The sequence below is a fragment of the Lemur catta genome, chromosome 14 (assembly GCF_020740605.2).
Source record: "Lemur catta isolate mLemCat1 chromosome 14, mLemCat1.pri, whole genome shotgun sequence".
Classification (NCBI taxonomy): domain Eukaryota; kingdom Metazoa; phylum Chordata; class Mammalia; order Primates; family Lemuridae; genus Lemur; species Lemur catta.
Genome location: NC_059141.1, coordinates 28,505,377 through 28,524,496, shown reverse-complemented (window position 1 = coordinate 28,524,496; position 19,120 = coordinate 28,505,377). Strand labels below are relative to the sequence as shown.

The following is a 19,120-nucleotide window of genomic DNA, read 5'->3' as shown; positions in this document are numbered from 1 at the left end:
CAGGGCCGCCGGCGCCCGCCGGAAGAGCTGGGCAGCTGAGCGGCTGCGGCTGGTGCCAGACGCCGCGCCGGCCGCGGGGAGAGCGCGGGTCGCGAGATGCGGCCCGAGGACAGCGCCGGGGCCGCCGAGCCGGGGGAGCTCGCGTCACCGCTGACCGACGAAGCACCCCCGGGCGCGAGTGAGGCGCCGGCGGCCGCCGAGACAGCGGGGACGCCCGGCCGCGGCAGGTGCTGGCTCTGCCCGTCGCCACCGTGCGGCTCGCGCGCGGAGCCGGGTGAGTGCGCGGGTCTCGCGCCAGGGGCCGGGCGGGCGCCGGCGGGCTGGGGTCCCCGCAGCCGGGGCGCAGTGCCCACCGCGCCCCTCTCCTGCGCGCTGCGCTGCGCTCGGGAAAACCCTGGAGCGGTCACCCGGGGAGCTGCAAAGCAAAAGTCCCCGGCGTCCCCGCCGGCGCCAGGACGGGAGAAAGTTTCTGATCGTGTTTGCAACGCTCTGGGGATTCTAAGGCCACTTCTGTTATTGGTGCTGTGGGCAGGACTGTGGAGTCAGACCGCAGTCTGGTGTGCCCTCCCCGAGGTCGTAGGTGAGGGGTCAGCGAGAGAGGGCTGTCCCGCAGTCGGGCCGAGGTTGAGAGGAAGATCGTGAAAACCCTTCTCGGTAGTTAACAGTGCTCTCCGAAGAGGAAGTTGAAAAGCATCGAGTCTAGAAAAATGTTTGTCCCAGAGTCTTAGAATCCTGGAAAGGCAGCGATAAGAGGAACCACTGGTTCTTAACCTTTTGGGGCTACTTTTGAGCAACAGTTGCATACGAAGGCATACCTTTGTTAAGGGGTTCACGGTCCAGTCCCCAAAGCCAGGGAACCTGTATGAAGAACCCTTGATCTTGTTCAGCCCCCTCAAGTGAGGAAAGTGAGGCCCAGGAAGGTGAGGGCGTTGCAGGTTTTGTTTGTTTTATTTCCTCCAAGATCTGGCTCGTGTGGGTGAGCTGGGGTGCGGGTCCACGCAGCACCAGGGTTAGGATTCCAGCTTGCCGGAGACCCGGCTCAGGGCCCTTTTCACTGGCCACGAGCGAGCGCTCCTTCAAGCACTTTCCTCCTTGCAATCGACCACCTGGAGCAGCTGCCTGAAAGTAGAGCGAAATAGGCAGCTCTCCTTTTAAGACAAAGTTACAGTCTATACCCTCATCCTCTGAGCTGCCTCCCCTAAGTGTGACCCTGGAATACTGTGCCTGTCACCTCACCCCACTTTTCCCTCCTTGCTGCATGCACTTTCCCCAATTTAGAAAGACAAACCCTAGGAAGATGATTCTTGCTCTATTTCTGTCCTAAGTGTAAACAGAACTTATCAGATTTCTTATCATTTATGCAGGGGCTAGTGCCCTGGAGCAGGGGTTGCCCCAAGTTAGATATGCAGCCTTCAAAGAAGTCAGTTTCTCACCTGTCACCCCGTGGCTGAATGTCATTCTGGTGGAATACTGAGTCAGTCCATGCAGACTCTTAAAAGTTTCCTTTTTTGTGAACCAAAGAGGAATACTGTGTACTCAGCTCATGGCAAAATGACAAACCTATGTAAGTGAGTGCACCTAAGAATCCTGTGGGGTGTTTTAACTTAAAAGAAAGTTGCTAACAATAAGACTTAGTTATTGTAAGTTGATTAGATAATATTTTGGCCCAGGTGCGGTGATTCATGCCTGTTATCCTAGCACTCTGGGAGGCTGAGGCAGGAAGATTGCTTGAGCTTGGGAGTTCGACACCAGCCTGAGCTCTACTAAAAACAGAAAAATTAGCCAGGCGTTGGTTGTGGTGTGTGCCTGTAGTCCCAGCTACTCAGGAGGCTGAGGCAGAAGGATCACTTAAACCCAGGAGTTTGAGGTTGCAGTGAGCTATAATGACACCACTGCACTCTACCCAGGGCTACAGAGCAAGACTCTGTCTCAAAAAAAAAAAAAAAGTAATAATAATATTTTGAAAAGATTATCATAAAGATACTGAACTATTACACTTGTTATTGAGCTTTCTGACAGTATCATTTTAGCCTCTGTTCTAACTGGTTATTAAAACAAAGCTCATTTTCAAGTTCAGGTTGAAACTGTTACCCATTTTTCTTATATTCTTGGATGACCTTAACTGACAGCGTACAGCTATCCTAAGACATGTATTTACTTTATTCAGGGACTGTGGATCTTGGACTAAAGCAGAGACTTCTCTTAGGCCTGTCCCTCACACACTCCTGAGAAGAGTTAGTGTTCTAGTATAGCCATGGTTTTCAAACCAGAAGAGCTTTTTTAGAGTTACAGAGATTCTTTTTCAGTGAGTCTCATGTGGGGCTTGGGAATTGAATTTTTAAAAATTACTCAGGTGATTCTCATTCCCAACCACAGTATGAATTAACAGCTTAAAGCAGAGGATAGAGAAACTGAGTAATTTTTCAGTTTTTTGCCTAAGTCAGGAAACTACAGTTACTTAATTTGAGTTATTTAGAGTGGCCAAGTTACTAGATATTCTTGCAGTGAGATGTAAACATGGAACATAAGCAAATGCCTCTTTGGATTATGCTCATCTCTTGCTCATCTCCACTGACAGAGAGACTTGAAATTATTATCTAGTAAGAGACTGAGGTTTGCCTAAGTAGAACCAGTCCTCACCCTCATTAAGAAATAATCAGATTCAGCTAGGTCTTCTAACTGCTGCCCTCTCCCATTCTGCAAGCATGAGCCTTAAGCGTTTATAGGCAAGAAAATACTTGCATGTTTTAAGGGAAAAGCTCATCAGGGCCAAGGGTGTAAAATTGTATTTTAAAAGAGTTAAAATCCATCCTGGGAAATAGGTTAAAAAAAAAAAAGGTTAAAATATCACACTAAGTTAAAATATTCCTGGAGAAAAATTAAGTTTAGGTTGGAAAGGTTTCTTAAACATAGACCAGGGAGATGTTTTCTGTCCTTGATCTTCTTGTTCTGTTCTGTCTGAGGGTGGAGGTTTTATACATGGGTTGGTTTTTTTTTTCCCCCTAAGAAAAACTGTTTTATTTGGACCTGAATTCTGAAATTTCAGAGGCCAAACTCTAAGGCTAACCACAGTCTCGGCATGTATTTTGTGGTGCTTAACATGAAAGTCTTCTAAAGCTTCCTTCTCATAGGCTGAATGGGTATATGTAGTTTTTTCTGCAGTATCTGAGCACATAGGTACAGAACAGAATGTGGAGGATTCTGGCACTTACGACAGAATGAAGACTGCTAGCTCCAAAGCAGTCTCATCAGCTGTGCACCTAGGAAGAGGCGGAGACCTCTGATGAGAATAGCATCTTTGACAACAAAGGCCAGGCTGTAGAATGTCCCAGGCTGTGCATAGTCATACTTTTGCAGTGATTTGCAGTCACTTGTAGACAAAGGTGTCTAACTGACACGAGAATGCTGAAATATATTATCTGGTATTTACATTTATCAAAGAAGGGCATTTAAAAAAACATTATTATGAAATACTGTTTTATAGCTGAGTAACACACTAGGATTCCCCAGATTGGAATGATAATTCTAGTTTTCCTATAAATTGCTCCTGTCCACATGCCCTTCAGTTCTGCTGTGCTCTTAACTGATGAGGACCAGTTGCGTTTTCTTCTTTTCCTCTCCTTTTTTGTGTGTTAGTTTCCAAAAAGAAAATATATATTCCTCAGTGTGTGGCCTGTCTTTTAGGGAGTTCTCTGCCTACCCTGGCCAGCTTTGCTCTCTGCTGAATGACAGGGGAGTAAGATTGAAAGCAGGTTCTAGTCCTATCTAGGAAACTAAGACATAGGAAGTGACTGAACCAAAGTTTAAAGCTCATGCAGATTGTCATTAATGGATTGAATACTTGATCCCCTGGAGAAAGCAGTTTCCTGCTTCAGATCAAGCCAAGAAGTAGGGATTAGATGGCTGCCCTGTGCAAAGCACTTTAGAGCCAGAGAGGTAGCTGACTTGGCCCCTGCTCTCAAGGAGTTTGTGCCCTAAATGAGAAGATAAATCATGAACCATGAAAAGTTAAAATATAGATTTGATTAACAGTTCAAAATAACAAAATGGAAAGCCTTCCCAGATTATGCTGGTGCCAGTAGTGTTAGGCTTTTGAGTCTTTCCATGAAGTTCTCATATTCTTTCATTCATCGAATATTTGTTACATTTCATATGTAACAAATGCCAGGCATGGACAAGAACAGCTGAGCTCCCAGCCCTGAGGGCATGTGGAAGAAGTCAGATAATCAACAAATAACTACATAAGACAGTTATAATAACCTGTTTTCCAGAAAAGAACACTTTCTTCGCTTTCACCAATGAGATAGTATAAGATATTATCATTTGGAAGTATTTTTCACTTGCCATCTCGTAAGTGTTTCTTAAAGATGTCTCTCTTTCTCAAAGATTTGCCGTCTTGGCCAGCTTTCTACTTCTTGACTTGTACTAAGTGAGGGATGATTCTTCAGTGAACCAGAGGAAATCCATTTTATAGGGCAAAATGGCATTTAAAAAATGCAGGTTTAAATTGTCGCCCTTGATGATGGTTCTTCGTAATTCATGGGGAAAATGGTACCAGTCCAGAGCAGGGATGTGTTTAGGAGGTAATAGTTGTAGTCTGTTAGCCTTTGACACTGTTTCATTTTTCTCAATTTCTAAGTGAAAATGATAAAACGTACACTTGGAAGCAAGGACTAACCAGAATTTAATCTTTTTCAGAAGCCAAGAAGAAAGCACCCTGTCCTGGACTTGGCTTGCTTTACACATTATTGTCTGCCTTCCTTTTCTCATTGACCTCTTTATTTGTTAAAAAAGTGCAAGACGTCCATGCTGTAGAGATTAGTGCATTTCGATGTGTGTTCCAAATGCTAGTTGTTATCCCTTGCTTAATTTACAGAAAGTAAGTATTTCTTAACTGCAAAGTGGAAGATATTAATAAATGTGTGTAAATCTTTTGACCTGCCTAAATCGTTTACTCTACAGTATCTACTTTATCTCATAGATTTACCAGTTCCTATACCCCTTGGCTCTGGTCAATGAAAAGTCACAAAGGTTCACTGACAGAAGATTCTACCATAAGCACAAACCACATGCCCAAAAAAGGGGGAGAAAGAGATTTAGTTATTCACAACCCCTTGTTATGAACACAGAGCTTTCTTTGTATAATTTCCCCCATCTTGTACCACCCTCCCTTCTTTCCTTTGGCATACCTAGTATTTGGAAGAAAAAAAGTAAATGAAAAGTAGTAGTGTCTCTTAGCATCAGAGGTTTCTTTAAGTAGAACAGGCTGTTCTCTTACCAGAGGAAACTGAAGGTTACAGTAATAATATTTAGGTCTTCCAAACATGATAGGGTAACCTTGATCAAGGCCTTTTTAACTACTTTCATGTTCAGTTTCCTCATCTGTAAACAGAAAGGAATGATACTTTCTGTCCTCTACCCTGCATGATGGTTGCAAGGGTCAAATGACATTTATCATAGGGCAGAGTGCTTTGTGTAGAATGTACCAATGTATGAAAACGATCTCTACTCCCTTCTGACCGTTCCCTCCCCACCCAGTTCCTTTTCTCCTTCCCTATGCAACCCTCCACCTTCCCCAGGTTAAAATTATGCCTCCCCCATTATAACCATTATAACCTCCACACACCCCAATATACTTAGAACCTTGGCAGGGAGACCAGTTGAGTCCCTGTGGCATCCTGGTTCTTTTTCTCTTTGGGCAAAGAAGCTTAAATCCCAAATTAAAAGCTTTAGTCACTTGCCACCAAAGTCTCCTTGTATCTCATAACATGGCGTAGATTCTCTTAGAATAGTTTCATTCGATATCCTGAGGATTTGGTGGAAAAAGTGAAAATCTGCTAAGAGTAATATTGTCAGAAATTCCTGTGTAAGTGTGGACAAACCACAGTTTAGGAAATGATGGTAAGATTTTAGAAGTTTCTAAGGGTGGCAACAAAACACTGATGCTAACATAATCTGTAATCATCTCCCCTATTTTGGAAAAAAGGTATTGTCAGAGGAAGGACACTAGAAAAATTTTCTTAAAATCCTTGGTCCTGATCTGTTTTGACCCATTTTATGTTTCACTATCATAGAAGACTCTTAGCTTCTCAAAGTATGGGCCAAATGTGACCACACTTTCATTTCTAACTCCAGGGGTGTCCATGTCAGGCCTAGATGATACCCTAATGAAGTCCGGCCCTGGCACAGATCAGCGGGTTGCACCTAGCCAGGAACTTACACAGAGTAGGTGCTTAGTTAAATATTTAATTGAAAAATTGTGAGTAGCAGTAATTATACTTTTCTAAACAATACATGTTCTTTTTCAGTGTGTTTTAACTTCTTCCTCATGAGAATAATGAAAAGTAGTCTCACATTCAATGGCTAAAACAAATTTTAGCATTGTTTCAACTTTTATAGAAAAACTCATGAGATTGAGAATGTGCATTAGCCAGAACCAAGTTTCCTTATACAGGACAGCTAAATCTTGAAATTGTATTTATTGTAAAAATGAAACATTTTCATCATAGAAAATTTGGACAAAATAAATATAAAGAAGGAAACCATTAACATTTAGTTTATTTTCCTTTTTGCCTTTTTTGTAAGCATAAATATACATATACATGGGGAAAATAATATCTATATTATATTATAATTATGCTATTTATATAGTTCTCTTGTTTTGCTTTTACTGTGAACACTTTAATGTCATTAGCTATACTTAGAAAAATTTTTAAAAGGTATATAATCAGTTGTAGATACTATAATTTTCTATTCTTTTTTTGGCATTTACTACTTTTAAAATAATGTTTAATTAAAAGTTGTAATTTAAAAACAAATACCAATTTCATTTAATGTGCATTTCTTCATTTGAATTTACAGAACTGGGTTTATTGGCCCAAAAGGTCAACGAATTTTCCTCATTCTCAGAGGAGTCCTTGGTTCTACCGCCATGATCCTTATATACTATGCTTTCCAGACAATGCCCCTCGCTGATGCCACAGTTATCACTTTTAGTAGTCCAGTATTTACGTCCATATTTGCTTGGATATTTCTCAAGGAAAAATATAGCCTTTGGGATGCTTTTTTCACCATGTGCTCAATCACTGGAGTGATCCTTATCGTGAGACCACCATTTCTGTTTGGTTCCAGCTCTTCAGGGACGGAAGAAGGCTATTCCGTCCATCTCAAGGGAACATTTGCAGCAATTGGACATGCCGTATTTTCTGGAATGACTCTAGTTATCCTAAGAAAAATGGGAAAATCTGTGGACTACTTTTTGAGCATTTGGTATTATGTAATAATTGGCCTCTTTGGAAGCACCACTGCCCTCTTTATATTAGGAGAATGGAGTCTGCCTTACTGTGGGTTGGACAGGCTATATCTCATATTAATTGGCGGACTTGGTTTGTCAGCTCAGGTATTTCTCACAAAAGGACTTCAAATAGAAAAAGCAGGGCCAGTAGCAGTAATGAGGACAATGGATGTAGTCTTTGCCTTTATCTTCCAGATTATTATCTTTAAGGATGTACCATCGTGGTGGACGGTGGGTGGTGCTATCTGCCTAGTAGCCAGTAGTATTGGAGCAGCCATTCATAGATGGTACGACAGTTCCAAATGAAGCATCATTGCTGCAATACATATTTTTTTCAAGTATACCCTCACCAGTTCAGACACACTACATATGCATACACACCTGGGAAATCTGCATTTACTTTGATTATATTTAATAAATTTCATAAATAAAGTGCCATTTTTGAATATGGTATGTCTTTAATTAGCTAAGAATAGCTAGTCTATTTGGTCTAGCAATTTTGGGGGGTAGCTTTTGTTTTGGTTTTGGTTTATTCCTTGTTGGGGTGGCATTGGTGAGAGGAGAGCACAATGTGTGAAGAAAAACCAAAAATTTTTATGACTCTAGTAATTTTTTAAGTGTCTTTTTGGTACCAATGGGATATGAGTGGGGAGGAAATTTTAGATATTCTTTTAACATTGTAAAGCCTAAGAATCTTATTGATAATGCTGCTATAATTAGTATTATGTTGATAATTCATTTACAACATAATTCCATTTAGGAGGCCAAAGCTGAAACTTGGGATAGGTGCCTACTTAATGCTGTTAATAATACAAAAGAATTGGCCTTATTTTCAAGGATTTTATAAATGATTATCATACTTTTAACTCGTTCGTGCCTTTTCATTTTAATGCTGGAATTTTTATTATATAACCTCTAAAAAAAAGTTTTTAAATCGCCAAATTTGGCTAGTAATTTTCTGTTTCAGTGGTATTAGCTACTATAGTTATCATTCTATAATTTTAATTATCCTCTGTTTTTTTTGAAACCGCACTAATGTTATTTTTTCTTAACATTCCAAGATTTCAGATCTTTGAATCATAAGGAGAAATCTTGGCATGACCAGTGTGCACATTTCTATCCTGAAGTGTTTTCTCTTCACTAGAAATGTGATTTTCTATAAATTCTCTTTGAATTTATAGTGTGATGCCAAATAAAATTTTCTCAGGATCTTATTAGGTTGAATCATATGAAATTGCCAAGATTTTACCATTTTAATTTACAAAAAACATAGTTTCATGTGGTTCACCCTAATAGATACCTCCCTTACCCTCTAAATCAGATACTTAGAGGACTTTGGACTATGTTTTAAAAATAGTTTTTGAAGTACAAGACTGCTATTAAAATTTTTATTATGAAATTATATGTAATAATGCTTGGTGTTATACATTAAATGTAAAGCCCTGTGAATCTATGTTTGATTGACTTTCATAGTTTCTTATAGAAAAAAAGTCACTATTAAATTCTGGTATATCAGCATGATGTTAAATGTCGGTGCTGCACCATGATGCTAACATCATGAATTCAAACAACACATTTTATATCTGGAACTTCATCAGGCCAACACTCTGCAGATAGAGAGAATTTAATATCTAAGAAAGCTTGGGAGGTTAGTCAGGACTTAGGGACTATTATGCAAATGGTTCTTTGTCACAAAGACCCTTTACTGGTGAGGCTGTGATGGCCTCCAACTCTCTTACTGTGTCAGACATGGTATCTATTATTATCTTAAGCCTGCAGAGTTGAAAGGTTCTAGGCTCTTTCCCATCTCCTCGTCACAATTTTTCCAAAGCAAAGAGGAACTTGGTGTTTGCGATTTCTGCCTTGGTGAGAGAGAATCTTTTCCAGTAGTTCCAAGGGGGAAGTTTTGGCTTGCTGATTTTATCAAATGCTTTCCACCTGACAAATCCTAAATGAAGTCTATTTAGGTGAGTCATCTCTGTCATGATTTTAACCTAATTTACGATAATGGGATTTATACTTGGGAAAGCATCATTCTGCATGTATCTTAGATAATTATAGAATCAGAGCATTTTCAAACTCCAAAGCATTTTAGAAATTGTGTTGTAGGAGCCATACTCCCTAGGTAGGGTTGATAGGAGGAGACCTGCCTGAGTTGGATTTCCATGGCCATCTTTCCTCCCTTAGTTCCATGATAAAGTATGCCAAGTAAACCACTACTTGAGCTACCTAAGGTGAATTAACTCTCAGGGAGCCCTCTCCCAATTCTTTACCTTGCACAATGAAAGAACATTTGGGACCTTGAAAGTTAAATCCCTTTGGGCCTATACACTAAACATACATTTAATTTCAATAGCGTGGCTTAAATACTTGAATGTCACGATATATGACTGAGGTTGGAGAAAATGTTTCTTCTCTCAACTCTTACAGGGTATGATTCTTAAACACTTGTAATGTCCAAGGTGCATACAAGGATATGTTTTGTAACAATTATGGGTGTGTATATTTTGCAAAGATTGTAGTTTCTATATCTTGAAAAGTAAAATATTTTCATAAATTCTTTTTATTTTATAAGTACTAATAAAATAATATGAAAGCAAGTTATAGGCTGGTTTTTATGATTATAAAAAATGTCTTATGTAATTTATTTCCCTTTCAACCATGTGTTTCAGAATTTATTTTCTGTAGGAGACTGACCTCTAGCCATTGAGCTGCGATGTAATCTCAAGGTTTAAACTGTTTGTCTGTCCCTATTATACTGTCACATCAAATCAAACCTCCCCAAATAAAGGCACTAATTTTCTGTTCCGGTGAGGCCTTCATTCTTCTAGCCCCTCAGAGCTTGGAGTGGCTTTGAACTCTGTACTTTTTGTTCCCATAGCTCATCTGTTACTAAATCCTGGAGTGTGTGTCTTACTGTCTGTGGAGTCATTCTTTCCTCGCCGTTTCCACCGCTGCCTTCCTAGTCTAAGACTTATCACCTCACACCTGTATTACCACAACAGTATCTTTCTGGAGTTACCTGCTTCTAGACTCACTCTTTCACTCTGATTTTTGTCTCAGTGTCAGATTAATCTCCCCAAAGCTCTGCTCTCATTGCTACTCTGGTTTTCATAAAACCACAGTGATACCTGTTATACACCACATCTCATTGAGATTATCCATCTGGCTCTATTGCTACTTCTCCCACCTGATTCCCACATCCCAAAACAAATTTGATACTCGGATCAGTCTTCTCTCTAACTCCCACATTTGCCAATAGAGTCCTTCCTCTGTTTCCCTTGCCATCCTCTCATTTGCCCCCTAAGGCCTGTTGGCCACCAATGGCTCAGCTTTAGCTTTTGTTGTTTCCAGTCTCCAGCTTCTCCCACCCACACAATCCATGTTGGAAGAGTGCATAGACCATTGGATTAGGAGCCCAAAGATCTAGTGTGGCTTTATCACTTTCCAGATGGGCAAGTCACTTAATGTACCAGAGCCTATTTTTTCTCATTTGTTAAATAGAATCTCATTACTTGCCTAATCCATATCACAGATGAGTGCCATGGAAGGACTTGTAGACCGTAAAGAAGGATAAAAGCGTTACCTGTTGAACCGTGGTCAATACTGTAGAATTGAGTATTCACTCTCCTCAAAATGATGCCTACCCCAGGGTCCCTACTCCTGAGCAGCCTCACCAGGAACTGTAGGAACACATCTTTCAGAATGTAAATTCCATTTGGCCCCCTCCTGCTAGCACAGAATTCTCTTGTTGGACAGGTTTCATTTCTTGGCTGATCTTAAGTAAGGCTGCCAAGGGTCACCAGTCCCTTTTATGCACAGCTGTTACCAATTTCCAGTTCTGGCTCTAGCTCTGGTCTTACATGGGTGTTACACTTGGCTCTGACTTGGGGAATAGACCTGATTCTCTGTGTGTTTTCCATGCACTATTCTCTATGCTCGGCATGATTCTTCTAGTCTCTTATCTGTTCCCCTTATAAGCATAATTAGTCTTCTTGAGGGTATTCTAGTGGGAGGAGAGCCAGATGTCCTTGATGACATCTTGGCCTCTGATCTAGGTTTTTATGAATCTAGGTCAGTAGTGATCATTAGAATTTGGTTATTAGGATATAGGCTGGACATATGAAGCCTGGATACTACTGCAAGCACACTTTTCTGTGGTCCCTTTGGTGCCTTACGTCAAATCTAATACAGCTATCATATTCACCTTGGATGCTGCAAGATGCCTCATCAGGGATGCTCTGATCCACAGAGACAGATCCAAGTTTTAGCCTATTTGAACACTAAGTTTGGAGCTGGACTTGGAGAACCAATTCACAGCCCATGAACCTTGGCACTGCCCATCATCTCCCGGAAATTGGGAGGTGGGGCTTTATAGCAGGAGGGTAAGGAGCAGACGTATCTGGTATCAAGGCAGGGCAGGAAATGCACCACAGAAGCCCAGTATACAGACAAAGGTTCCACTGGGTTCAGGAATTAATCACCACTAGGGCAAAGAGCTGGAGTTTTTCCACTAAACTTTCATGACTCTAGAAATCATCTGTGATTAATATCAGCAAGCCTAACTATCAAGGAAAAAGTAATCCAGATTTGTGATAGTTGCCAGGGTGTGGTCAGGAAAACAAAACCATATTTGATTCTCCACTCTCACTGCTTCACTTGACCAGCCTTAAAAAAAAAACAAAAAACACATTCGAGCAGAAGTAGATTGGGCTGGAGAAAATGTGTTCAGGTGAATAGCACAGCATCAAGGTACCATGCCACGGTCAAGAACACCAAAAGGCCAAGGCCAGAGGGGTGCACTGCTGGCCAGGAGGCCTGTACCTGAGGATGTAAATACCTGATCATTCTTACAGGTGTTCCAAGTATACTTGACCATGATTTGAAGATTAAGCTTTATGTGCCAAAAACATACCAGAGAGATAGAAACTAATAACGTAACTATATTTGGGTTAGCAGGTGTGTTAGCATGTTAATATTAGAATTGAATTCAAGGCAATAGCCTAACTCAGAATGGACTAACCTTTTCTCTCTTGTGCTACTTCCCCTTGGAACCTAGCCACATTGCTTTGAGGAAGCCTGGGCCACGTGGAGAGGCCCACAAGGAGAGGAACTGAGGTCCCCAGCCCTTGGCCTCATCTGCACTCCCAGCTGACAGCCAGCACCAGCTTCCCAGCCACATGAGTACTCACGCTGGGAACGGATCCTCCAAGCCTCAGGTGAGCTGCCCCAGCCGATGCTGTAGGGGGCAGAAGCAAGCCCTCCCTCCTACATCCTGAGCTCTGCTCAAATTGCAGATTTGTGAGAAAAACAAAACAACATTGTTGTTTTTAAGCCACTAAAAAATAAATAAAAAACATCAAAGCTATAACAGTCTTGAATATGTATGTATCAAATTACACATAATCACAATTACATAAAGCAAAACACTTCAAAACTTACAAAAATCAACAAAAAGTAGTACATTTTCAAGGGCTTCTCTCTTCCCGTGACACGTAAAGTTGGCAAAAATTAAATGTATAGGGGATAAAAACTAAAAATATAGTAAGGTTTATCTAAACCAACTGTTCTCAAAGTGTGGTTTAGAGACCTCTAGGAGTCCTAAGACCATTTCAGGTATTCCCAATGTCAAAATTATTTTAACAATAATACGAAAAATGTCATTAGACTGTTTCATGCTCATTCTCTCATGAGTTGACAATGGTGTTTTCCAAAGCCTACAAGACATGTGATATTGCCACAGCTTGAATGCCGAAGCAGATAGGAGAATCCAGCTGTGATCCATTAAGCCAGGTTTGCAATAATATAAAACATTTCCATTCTTCTCACTAAGTTTTTGGGAAAATAGTTATTTTAATAAAAATGTCATTTATGTTAACATATAATGGAATTATTTTTTAAATAAAGTTTTTGAAAATTCAGCTGTGCTTTTAACTATGTCAAATATCTATATAACTCACATAAAAAAAAGCTCTTTGGAGTCTTCAATAATGTTTAAGAGGCCAAGCATGGCCCCTCATGCCTGTAATCCCAGCACTTTGGGAGGCCAAGGCAGGAGGATCTCTTGAGGCCGGGAGTTTGAGACCAGCCTGGGCAATATGCCAAGACCCCATCTCTACAAAAAATAAGAAAAAAATTAGCAGGGCAATAGATATATTAAAAATGTATATATTAATAGATATAGTTATTGAATTTGAAACCTTAAAAAATAAAGATTAAACCTATCGACTGACTGCTTCATGATTTTCTGACAGCCTGAAACACAGCTAAATAACAGTTTATAAATTAGAAACATCTTTGATGTGGTGCTCCAGTTTAGAATTGTGAAGTTAAGCAACTCTAAATCTATATAAGAGTCCCAAATTATCTGCCCCAAAGAGCAGAGGAGCAACAAACACTCTAATTGGCCCATGGCCACAGGGCCTTAGAAAGTTGTCTCTGTTACTTCCTGTTTATATGCTTTCATTCCTTTGTATACACATTTTAGAAAAGTCAGAAAACTTTGATCCTTTGCAGCCTGTATGCATGGGTACAACTTCTATGAAGGGCAATTTGGCAGCACCTATAAAATTTACAAATGCACACACTTTTTCACCCAGAAATTCCTTTTCAGGAATTTATATTATGGATATACTTGTTTATGTGCAAAATGACATGTTCAAGATTATTCATTGCAGCCTTATTTGTAATAGCAAAAAAACATAACTGGCCTGAATGTCCCTCGATAGGATCTGGCTAAGTAAGTCATGGTACATACACGAAATAAAATATAAAGCAATTAAAAAATAAATTAAGGAAGAGCAAGGAAGCTTTCCATGCATGCGTATGGAATAATCTCCAAGACTGTTAAGTGAAAATACATGGTGTAAAGTATGTGCTTATTTGTATAAAAAGGGGTAAACAGAATATTGCAGGAGCATGCATGAGAAACTGTTAACACTGTTTGCCTTTGGCAGCTGAAGGGCGAGGTGAGAGGCTTTTCCTGAATCTCCTTTTATATCTTTTGATGTTTGAGCCAGTGGATATATAACCTAGTCAAAAAATAAAATAACAAATAAAATTAGAACAAAAACTGAAAGATTAATTGATAAGGGAGAAAGAAAAGGAGTGAAGGGGAGAGAGAAAGATACAAGGACCGAGATATGTACATACGTACACAGAGAGAGGTTTCTTGCGTTAATCTGGGCCATCACCCTGGCTCATCTTACTGACTTCTGTTGTCTCCTCTTTTGTCTCATCCAGTCTACAGACCATACACAAATTCCCATATGTTCCATGATTAAAGAAAATACAAAAGACAGACTGAATTTGAGCTGCTTAATAGGAATATATCCTCCAAAATTCCAGAAAGCATTGCCTGGCCCTGTTCAAATGTCTGCCTTTCCACAGAACCAAAAGAATTTTTACTTGGAAAGGACACTAACATTTATTGAATAAGTCCTATCCAGGCCAGGAGCCCTTTTATTTTTTTACGTTAAAAAAGCCCCATATCAATAGATTTAGGGGTTACAGTGGTTTTTTTATTACGAGAAGGTGGATTGCCTTGGACTTCACCCCAAAGGTTGTAGATCAGGAGAGGGCCTAAACAAAGCTCAGAAGAGTGGCACCAATCCCAGCAGTAAGGTGTGCAGCCAAACCAGCCATTCCTTGTGAAGGCAAGAAGCATCTTACACATTAATTAGAAAAGCAGAAATAGGTGCTAATAAACTTCCCCAGCCAAATAATTCTTTGAAAAGCAACAGTGATGTGATGAGCAAGGTGAAGCTACGTTAACCAGAAAAAGGTAAGTGAGTTTGAAAATTAACAAAGGGCAGAGTTGGCAATATAAAAATAATCATAAACTTGGCAGATAAACATGTGCTTTCAATAAAGTGAGTGGAGGTGGGTGCCACAGGTCCCACCTGTAAGGTTGCCCTTGGGAGGTGGAGGAACTGGAGCCTGGAGCCAGGCCAGGGCTAACCAGATAGACGATGGGGAAAAAGCGAAGTGAGCTCAGTGCAAGACCCAGGGTCACAGTGGAGGAGATGGGACACGTGACCACCCACAGGGTTGGAACATCCCTCTCTGGAGGGCTTTGCCTGGAATACCAGGGGAGACACAGCTGCTTGTAAGTGTTCAGCTAGCCCTAACCCAAAAACCTAGAGTCCATATAAACATGTATACAGGCCGGGTGCGGTGGCTCACGCCTGTAATCCTAGCACTCTGGGAGGCCGAGGCGGGCGGATTGTTTGAGCTCAGGAGTTCGAGACCAGCCTGAGCAAGAGCGAGACCCCATCTCTACTAAAAATAGAAAGAAATTATATGGACAGCTAAAAAATATATATAGAAAAAAAAATTAGCCGGGCATGGTGGCGCATGCCTGTAGTCCCAGCTACTCAGGAGGCGGAGGCAGGAGGATTGCTTGAGTCCAGGAGTTTGAGGTTGCTGTGAGCTAGGCTGACGCCACAGCACTCACTCTAGCCCGGGCAACAGAGTGACACTCTGTCTCAAAAAAAACAAAAACAAAGATGTAAACAGTCCTCAGTGAAATGAGAACACCATGCGAAATTTATTTAGTGTTCACATTACTCCTTTTCTTTATTTAGTGTTTACCCTTATTTATCAAATAATGGTAAAAGTGGATAGCCATTATTTGAGTGGCTTTGTGTGTGTGTGTGTTTTTTCAATGTCTTTACTCAGTAAATATAAAAGTTAACAACTGTATATTGGTTGTCCAGTTTGGTTATTTTTAAAAAGTTTTAGTGGTATATAAAATAAAAAAAAAAAAACTGCTTAAGATCCCATTTGTTTCTCCTGGTATAATTTCAACTACTTGCTCAACCGTAGCTCTAGCCCCTTAGCATATAAATATACTCAAATTTCTTCCGATTAAACTAAATCAAACAAAACCTTCCTTAAACTCCCTTCCCTTCCTCTCTAGGGACACCCGAGAACTTGTTTCTTCTTCTTTATTAACTGTGCTTTCTTCACTCCACTGTTGTTTCTTCCCCCACTGTTTCACACTGGCAATTTAATATTAAACAACTGTGTGATAGTTTTTCCACCCAAGTAAAGATGAATTAAAATCTGTTATTCAGTTTTAATGTTTTCCCTTCTGGTTGAATCCCTACTAAAACAGTCTTGCTTTCTTCCTATTTAAGCCCCTTGGGAGGGCACTGTATTTCAACTTCATTATGTGTTAAATGGGGCTTTGTCGGCTATCTTGGGAACAAAGCCAAGTTTATATGCTTCTGTGTAAGAGAAAAGCTCTGTTTCAAACTGGCTTACAAATAAACTTTGCTTTTTTTTTTAACTTTTTATTTGACATAATTTCAGAATTATAGAAACACTGTAAGAATTATGTAAAGAATTCCCATTACCTTTCACCCAAATTCCCCACGAGTCAATATTTGAGAGTAGATTGAAAACATGATGCCATTTACCCCTGTATCAGTCAGGCTACCCCAAAGAAACAAACATATATGTGTGTGTGTATGAGAAAGAAAGAGAGAAGGAGGGGGAGGAGGAGGGGGAGGAGGATGGCAGACTTATGTACTGTATTTTATGGAATTGGCTTATGGAATCGTGAGGACTGGCAGGTTGGGAATTCATAGGGCAAACTGGAAATTCAGGTAGGAGTTAACGTTGCAGTCTTGAGTCTGAATTCCACAGGACAGCAGGCTGGAAATTCAAGCAGGTTTTCTATGTTGCAGTTTGGAGCAGAATTCCTTCTTCTTCAGGAAACCTCAGTCTTTGTTCTTAAAGCCTTCAACTGATTGGATGAGGCCCACCAACATTATGGAGGTAATCTACTTTACTCAAAGTCTAATGAGTTAAATGTTAATCACATCTTTAAAAAAACCTATCCAGCAACATCTAGACTCGTGTTTGACCTAACTGGGTGCCATAGCCTAGCTGCATTGACACATAAAATTAACCATCACACTCCTAAAATTCTGCAGTGTATATATCCTTTAAAAGGACATTCCCTCAACAACCACAGTAAAATTTGCAAAATCAGGAAATTAACATCAATATAATGCTATTCTCTATTATACTGACCTTAATCATATTTTACTAATTTTCCCAATAATGTCATGGATAGCCCCCCACATCTAGACAAAGTCAACAAGAAAAATGTTTAAAAATCAGAACCTGCTACTGAGAAAGAAATTTCAATTGTAATAGAAAGTAATTATATATATTTTTTCTTTTTTTTTTTTTCTTTTTTGAGACAGAGTCTCACTGTGTTGCCCTGGCTAGAGTGCCATGGCGTCAGCCTAGCTCACAGCAACCTCAGACTCCTGGGCTCAAGCAATCCTCCTGCCTCAGCCTCCCGAGTAGCTGGGACTACAGGCATGCGCCACCATGCCTGGCTAATTTTTCTATATATATTTTTAGCTGTCCATATAATTTCTTTCTATTTTTAGTAGAGATGGGGTCTCGTTCTTGCTCAGGCTGGTCTCGAACTCCTGAGCTCAAACAATCCATCCGCCTCGGCCTCCCAGAGTGCTAGGATTACAGATGTGAGCCACTTCACCCGGCCTTAAAACTCTTTATTTCTACTGACCCCACTTCTACTTACAAATAGGTTCAGTCCTCTCCCATCTTCAAACCAAACAAAATCAAACAAACCTTCTCTAACTCCAAAATTTCCCTTTTGTTGTCATCCTAGCTTTTCCCATCAAAGCTAGGTTTCTGGAGACCCACACCTGTCTCGTTCTCCTCCCCCTCCCATTCACCCCTCAAGTGTACTAGACGCTGCTGGATGCTTACCCAAGTCCATCGTCCTCCCTTTTTCTTGCTTGTATCGCCCCCATGTGGTTGAAGTTCTCAAGCTGTGTGCTGGGGGAAGGTGATCCCAGCCCCACCTGAGGGGAGGGGCTAAAGTTAAGGTGAATTTCAATTAGCCTGTAAATCATCGATGGTAATGGCTTAGAAAGGGGCAAAGAAACCAATTCTGGCCAATGAGGCAGGAAAGAAAGTATGCAGGTAACTCCTGTGGGAAAGAATTCTTCCTTCTCACAATGAGGCTTCAGATAAGAATGTTTCCTGGTGGTGTAAGGAGGTGATGCTAGAGCTGCCCCAGCCTCCCGCAACCATGAAGACATCTAACCAAAGACATCTGACTGATAAAACTCAGTTGCACCGGCAGACATGATTAACGTTTGGCAAGCTAGCAACCAGTTAACTGGAAAATTATACAGTCATTTCTCTTCCAGAATTCAAGGTAATTAAAAATTTATTATTAAAAAACTTTATTTTTCAATTCTAAAAAATCTCCTTCACTAATAACAGCATTATTTCTTATTTCCTCCTGCTTTTCTTTTCTTCTTTGCAAATGCACAGTATTTCAGTTATGTTGTGTAAAATGACTTACTGATAGACACTTTGAGAATTTAACCACTGAACACCGTGTTATAAGTAAAATAAAATTCTAAGTGAGCATACAAATTAACTTTGAAATAATAATTCATTTGTGAGCTGAAATGCCCTGGAATTCATCAGTTAATGGCAATGCTTATTTAGTCATGGCTCCCAACCATTCAATTTAATATGAGTTATTCTAATACAATATCTTTGTAAGCTTCTGTGCACTTTCTTAAATATGGTCCTTTTAAGAGGCTGCCCAGCAGCTTGGTCTATGATTTTTCAGCAAAGATAGCATTAGTATTTCAAACGAAAAAGCTTTTAAGATTCGGAAATCATTAACAGGAAAGTGATTTTAATGAAGTGGTTTAGTAGTTCTCATTATCAAAGAATGTTGGTCTGGACGTCTGCCTGGACTACACTTAGGGAAAAAAGAATTGTCAAAAAATAACTTTGAGGCTAGGTGCTTACGACCTC

At 40.3% G+C, this 19,120-nt stretch overlaps 1 protein-coding gene across 2 annotated transcripts; it reads left to right on the top strand.

The window, feature by feature from the left end:
- Nucleotides 1-30: 30 nt before the first annotated feature.
- Nucleotides 31-9,894, top strand: SLC35G1 (solute carrier family 35 member G1). Of its 2 annotated transcripts, none has more exons than XM_045568343.1 (3): nt 31-274; nt 4,699-4,879; nt 6,862-9,894. In XM_045568343.1, exons 1-3 carry the CDS (start codon nt 97-99, stop codon nt 7,598-7,600), a joined length of 1,098 nt encoding a protein of 365 aa, XP_045424299.1. In that variant the 5' UTR covers nt 31-96; the 3' UTR covers nt 7,601-9,894. The 2 variants fall into 2 exon arrangements, with proteins under 2 accessions (XP_045424299.1, XP_045424300.1); XM_045568344.1 differs by lacking the exon at nt 4,699-4,879 and adding an exon at nt 6,136-6,225 and having other exon boundaries at nt 78-274; nt 6,862-6,946.
- The last annotated feature ends 9,226 nt before the right edge of the window (nt 9,895-19,120 follow it).

Coding starts and splice junctions, on each gene's coding strand:
- SLC35G1 (XM_045568343.1), top strand. CDS start 97: ATGCGGCCCGAGGACAGCGCCGGGGCCGCCGAGCCGGGGGAGCTCGCG. Junction 275..4,698: donor CGGCTCGCGCGCGGAGCCGG/GTGAGTGCGCGG, acceptor AATCTTTTTCAG/AAGCCAAGAAGAAAGCACCC. Junction 4,880..6,861: donor CCTTGCTTAATTTACAGAAA/GTAAGTATTTCT, acceptor TTGAATTTACAG/AACTGGGTTTATTGGCCCAA.